General features: G+C 39.8%; 1 protein-coding gene across 1 annotated transcript; it reads right to left on the bottom strand.

Annotated features, from left to right (window-relative positions):
* Positions 1–543: 543 nt before the first annotated feature.
* Or1a1 (olfactory receptor family 1 subfamily A member 1) lies at positions 544–1,482 on the bottom strand. The gene is given in 1 exon segment (NM_001000035.1): positions 544–1,482. A coding segment is annotated over 1 exon segment (939 nt).
* Positions 1,483–6,836: the final 5,354 nt, after the last annotated feature.

Here is a 6,836-nt window from a genome sequence, read left to right as displayed (position 1 = left end):
TAGTAATCTCTGAACATTATTAGACTAAATTTTAGAAATTAATATTTTAATTAACTTATTCAACCCCCATTCACATTTTTGGGTGCAGGTTAAATGATCGATTGTGAAGATACAGACAGATGTTAGGATAGGTCTTGTATATGCAGGCTAGCAGGCTAGCAGTTGTGATAAACATAGTCATTAGAAAAATCCAGCACACAGTGATATACAGTCTTTGAAGCACACACTACTATGATTACAGCCTGTGATATAGGCAGCACAGATATTACTAGTCTGATTTTGGGACATTAACATCAAAGCTGGTCAGTAGACTGGTGAGAACTGAGCTCAGAGCCATGTGCTGGCACAGCCTTTTGTCCAAAGGAGCAGAAATATATTAATATTAGTGCATTTCATAAATTGCCTCCTCAGACTGTCAAAAAATGCTCCCAAGGGAAGGAATTTCAAGCTGGAAATATGATAAGAAGCTCCTTGCAGGGTGACACTGAAGCTGGATTTCCTAGTGCTTCTGACTGGGGACTACAGTGTCTGCTGTGCATGGTCTCACATGGGGGATAAGAAGGAGGTGCGGTGGAAAAGTTTCTTCAAAGCAGCCTTCATGTCACGGTTCCTAAGGCTGTAGATGAAAGGGTTCAGCATTGGGGTCACTGTTGTGTACATCACAGTTATCAGTGCATGCTTCAGACTGTAACTAGCCAGAGGCCTGAAATACATGCCCATGACTGTCCCATAATACAAAGACACCACTGTCAGGTGTGAGCCACAGGTGGACAAGGCTTTGAGGAAGCCCTTGGTGGATGGAACCCGCAAGACTGTGGAAAAGACCCGGACATAGGAGATGATGATGAATAGCAGTGGTACTGAGAAAACACCCACACCAAAGTACATCATCTTCACATTGAAGCGAATGTCAGAACAGGACAGCTGGAGCAAAGGCGTAATGTCACAGTAGAAGTTAGCCACATCCCTGTTGCCACAGAAGGACAATCTAGCTGTGAGTATGGTGTGGGGCAGTGAGTTGCCATTTCCAACCACCCAGGACCCAGCAACCATCAGGATACAAAGTTGTGGACTCATAATTGTTGCATAATGAAGTGGGCGGCTGATGGCCACAGCTCGATCATATGCCATTGCAGCTAGTATGTAACTGTCTGTGTTTCCCAATCCTATCATGAAGAACATCTGTGCCATACATCCCCCAAAGGAGATGGCCTTGCTACCCAGGAGATGGTTGGCCAACATCTTGGGGATAGTTACAGAGGAGAAGAAGATGTCAACAAGGGAGAGGTTGGCGAGGAAAAAGTACATGGGGTTATGAAGGCGAATGTCAGAGTGAATGGCTAGGATGATGAGCGTGTTCCCAAACACCGTGATGGGGTAAATGAACAGGAAGAGGATGAAGAAGAAATATTCCTGCTCCCCCTGCCTTGTAACTCCCAGGAGAGTGAACTCTGTGGTAGAAGACTCGTTTTCTTCTCTCATGACTCCATCAACATGGAATCAGACACGAATCCAGAAACATTAGTGCAATTATGATCTGTATGTTATCACTTCCAACAGTTTACTGAAGAGGTCAGCTCTTTCCACATCCAGATTCATGAAATTTAGAGTCATGTAATTGGGGCAATATCCTGTTGATCCATAGCAAATGGGGTCATTACTTCTGAATACACATCTAAGTAGCAAGTGAGCCCCTCTAACCCATATTTTGCCCATTAACACCTTCACACATTCATCTAAGATTCGATCATTTCATAATTAAAATGTACATTCCATTACCTCACTTCATAGGTAAGGGGAAATGAAATATTAACTGTTCATCTTATCTGTAACGCAGTTTTCCCTTTTGTGGAAAGTTCTGAATCACAAATTTAGTATACAAGTATGGACCAATAGCCTTTGGAGGTCATTAACCACTACTCCAGTGCAAACAACTTTTCAGTATAAAGCTTTTCTGGAAATGTGGAGTTGTTGCACTGAATAGGCATGAAGCCACCTTAAGGTCCAGGAAGTAACACTATCTGCAATGGTCACTGGAGGGTTTTAACCATGACAGTCACTGGAATTAGTCCAGTGAATGTTCTCAGGATCCCACTGACAAAATAGATTTTACAGGCTTTATCTTGGTGACAAATGCCCAAGTGTACAGAGCCATGATGTGCCTTTCTCCAGTTTTTATTTATTCTTATTTCTTGTGAAGAGCCATAAAACTACATCATGGTTTTATCTGCAGCTTAGGAAACTCTTAGGTTTATTTACAGAGGTTTCAATCTTTTTGCCACATTTCTATGTTCAAGCATCTTGGCCACGTGACTGGCTAAACTTCCTTTAGCATATATTCAGGCTAAGAAGAAGTAGCCATGGTTTGGGGAGAAGGACGTCATAGAGTTCAGTGTGTCAAGCATGTGTACATGAAGCCTTTCACTGAGTCTGTAGTGTGCTGGCTGGATTGGGATGGTGGCCAGCAAACTCCCACAATCTGCTTGTCTCTGTTCACCAGTTCTGGAGTTACAGGTACGCTCAGCTGGGTATGCAGGTGCTGGAGACTTAAAGTCAGGCTTTCAGGCTTTCATATCAATGCCTCTTACCCACTGAGCCATCTCACCATCCCCATATTGTTTACTCTAACACCCAATTAATTGTTGTTCAGAGCATACAACAATCAACTCACATTCCATGTTTGTTTAGCTGTATAGTATTTCATTTCTTGCAAGTGGCCATTTTATCTTCTCTTGAATGTACCTGTTATAGTGTTGATTATTTATATAAAAATTTATTGCAAAACTCAGCCTCTCTATTTTCTATCTCGATGCTTTAGTAGGTTAGACCACCATGGTTTACTACCTGAAATGTTATAATATTTTCTTAGCTGCTTTTCTAGCCTCCTCCTCTCTTCCCTATCTTGTGCTCTCAGTCATACTAATCATGATTGAGAACACTGCTTAGCCAAGTGTGCCATTTTGGGTTTTTTTTGAGACCAAATTTAAACTACATTTCCCAGTCTCTTTTGCAGGGAGGTGCAGCCATGTGACTGAATTCTAGCCAATCCAATTAGGTGTTCTAGTTGTGGACTTCCTTCACACTCTATTGCTGACTAGAAATTTTGAAGAAATTGAATGGAATGATGGGGTCATGCTGTGGGATGAGCCTATGTTAAGAGCTTCCCACATATAGGAAAGATGCCCCAAACAAAAATATTCTCTTGTACATTTACCCTGTGGAAAATAGTCTTTTATTCTCAAGTCATTGATAGTTTATGATCAGTTTGCTACAGTAATTGAGACAGATGTAGTTCACTAACTTTTCAAAAATGATTTTTTAAAATTAATTGAATATGTGATTAATTCAATCTCCATTTTTCAGTATTTTTATATGAATTATAGAGTGGACATGGGGATGTAGGTCTAATCATCCTTTTCATAGCTAATGACAATGTACCTTTTCATCACTGTACCAAAAGCAGCTTAGCTTGATCTCTTAAGATTCCCTTCCTCTTCTTCATGATACCTCATTTTCAAAAGGTTCAGTTAAACACAGAGGCCCAAGACTGTGGGCAGCTCATGTGGCATGGAAGTTTAAGACTTCGGAGGGAGGCTTGGGCAACATGGTGGAGTAGGTTGATGTTGACCTGTCTCATTTCCATGAAAGCATACAAAAATTATAGACTATTGTAAAAACAAAAAGTACATTAAAATATATGGCATCATTTAAAAGAAGAACAGCAGAATGAATACCTTAATGGGATAACCAAAAGAACTCTCAGAACAAAACTTTAAGCTGTTGTCTGTAGTATTGGCCCCTTGGGATCACAGTCATGAGCTGGGTTGGACCAGGTGGCTGAGATGTAGGTCTTTATATTCTTAGGTTCAAAGGACATGTCCACAGATCCACATGAACCATAGGGATTCATTGTCTATGACTTTAACACTTGAAATAATACCCTAAGTATGACAAGAGAACAAGAATTTGTCCATGTAGGCATGAGTTTAGGAATGAAATATCAAAAGGATAAAACCCACAGAAAACAATGATTGTTTACTAAGAGGGCCCAAGGGAAATTCTTGTATTGTAATATATCACGTTCAGGTTTTTTTGTTAGTTTGTTCTAAACTAATACTTTAAAAATCTTGTTTTTACACTTGTATAAAAGTATATTGAAAAATATAGTTTCAAGAAAAATTCCTCATCTAAAATAGTCATGGAGAGTGTTGAGGAATTGAGAAGTTATTGCAGTAAAAAGACATTTAAAACTCGCTGAAGAATTAATAAAATGTAATACAGATTTAAAAAGAAAATAGGGAGATGAAGAAAGTGCAAAGCCCCATACAAAAATATTTGTTTTGTTTGGTTAGTCACTGAATTTGGTGCAATTACAATTAAACAGTCACAGAAGGGTGTTCTGAAAATAGAGAATTTAGAAATTAATACAAAATTGAGTTAGAACAATAGCAAGCATAGGGGGAAAATATCAAGACAACTGGAGGCAGGAAGCTAGGAAGGAAGGGAGGAAGGAAAAGGGAGGAATAGGGGGAGAGAGGAAGGAGAAAGGGATGAAGGATGTAGCAATTGTCCACCAAGATGAAGTGACATAATATCATGATTCGTAATGTGAACCGAATAAAAAGTCACACCTGCACTCAAGGTTCTACAAGGCTGAGCAGTAATCAGAGCTTCGCAGCTGTGCAGAGTTGGAATGTTACATGTCCATAGCCAACATATCTCACACTATCTTTTGCCTCTGGAGTAGTCATCCATTGTTCACTCCTATGTCTGACATATTTTTTTAATAAAAATACCACGTTTGAAATATATTCTTAGGAGACTTATTTCCATGAATTCAAAAGCAAAGATGTCATGTGAAATCTAGGGTAGGGCTTTTTATGCCTTGTTGAGACCTGCTTACCTATACTCCCAATTAGTCCACTTGGTAAATGCATTAACTTATATTTTGTGTTTTATAATTAATAAAAGTTTATGTAGCTTGTTCTATAATGAAATATACCATTTGTGACAACCTAAAGTTATGTTTCCTGACCATGGCTCTCATGTTTGACTCATACAGAAACTGTCTTGTGGACTGGAGTCATGGCTCTTCTGTGTGTGTGCTCTTCCAACACATTGGATGAGTATTGGCAGAGAGATGACAAGCAGAATTACCTAAGTGCCTGGAATAGAGAGAGAGAGAAAGAGAGAGAGAGAGAGAGAGAGAGAGAGAGAGAGAGAGAGAGAGGAAGGGAGGGAGGCAGAGGGGGAAGGAGGGAGAGGGGAGAGAAAGACAGAGATAGACATGGTTATATGACATGCATCTAATCACAAGAAAGTTTATTACCTAGATATTAAAAGTAAAATTTAGAGATAATCCATAAAGGATTAATTGTGAATGGCAAAATGTGAAAAAATACAGAAAATATCTGTATGAAATTAAGGTAAGAACTGCCATCTTCAAGTAGGTCAAATTGCACATACACATATGCACACACAGACACACACACTCACATTCACACACACACTCACACATACTCACACACACTCTCACACCCCCCCCCCCAAAGGAAACTTATTATAAACTTTGAGTTAAAACCTCTGTACGTAAAAATAAAAGGGAAAGACACACACTGGGTTAACTCAAGGATTCCATCACACATATTTCCACAAAGTTGAATTAATAGTTGCTGGACCATGGGATCCTAAACATTTTTAGAACAGAACCCCAAACAGAGCAGGAAATCTGGAAAAGTCATAACTTTTCCTACCTCAGTAACTATAGACCCCAACTCTCTCCAAAGCACCTAGTCCATTCTTTCCCTTGCACACTTGTAAACCAACTATACCATCTACCACCACCTAATAGGTGCTTTTCATCCAATGTTTTATGTTCTGTATTGTTGTCTAGGTACACCACAAAGAAGAAACTAGTGTGATTAATAAGTGAAATGGAAAAATGATAGTTAACTAAATTATTATTAACTAAAGATAGCTAAAAGTTAACTAAATAGAGTAGGTAAACATTTTGTGAAGTGTCTAAGGAATGTGGAAACGTGATTTGTAATCATTTACAAAAAAACTAAAGTTTAAGGAGCCGGGGAGATGGCTCCCTGGTTAAGGCCACTACCTGCTCTTCCAGAGAACCAGGGTTTAATTTCCAGCATTCACATGGCAGCTCATAACTGTCTCTAACTCCAGTTCCAGGGGATGGATCTGACACTTTCACACAGACATACATGTAGGCAAACATGAATGGACATGCAATAGAAACATATAAAATAAAAATAAGAAAAAAATGAGAGGCAAGGACACACTTGACCCCATAGACAGAATCTGGAGAAGTGTTGGTGAGATGGATCAATTGGTAATTGTGTCTTCTTCTAAGCCTTGTAACCTGATTCAGATGTGGATCCACATGGTAGAAAGGGAACTGACTTCTGGAAGTTGTCCTCCATTTTCTATGACACACATCTCCTCTCCATGATGTGTGGGGGCAGAAGTGTCTTTGTAGCTCTTCACTGAAACCATATGCTTTTGTGGGTGCCTATGCACATGACATATAACAGACACTATTACTTCCAGGAGCACAAATGCTCTACCTTGGTCCCACGTGAATGGCTAAAGTCCAGGAAAAGCATGGTCAGATGGGATTCTTTCACACTGCCTTTTGTCTGTCAGGTCTTGAGAATGCAGAGTCTAGATTGTGATGCTTATGGCCTAGGGTTCCCAAAGCCCTGAGCTCCATCCTTTCAGTACTGCATAGAGTGAGGGTGCTGGCCCAGGCCTGTAATCCCAGTGCTCAGGAACTGTAAAGAGAGCTTGCCTCTGTCTCATCAGTGCTGGGAATAAAG

The sequence above is a fragment of the Rattus norvegicus genome, chromosome 10 (genome assembly GCF_021556685.1).
Source record: "Rattus norvegicus strain SHRSP/BbbUtx chromosome 10, alternate assembly SHRSP_T2T, whole genome shotgun sequence".
In the NCBI taxonomy this organism is placed as follows: domain Eukaryota; kingdom Metazoa; phylum Chordata; class Mammalia; order Rodentia; family Muridae; genus Rattus; species Rattus norvegicus.
The sequence above is the reverse complement of the archived record's forward strand: the minus strand, read 5'-3'. Positions and strand labels throughout refer to the sequence as shown.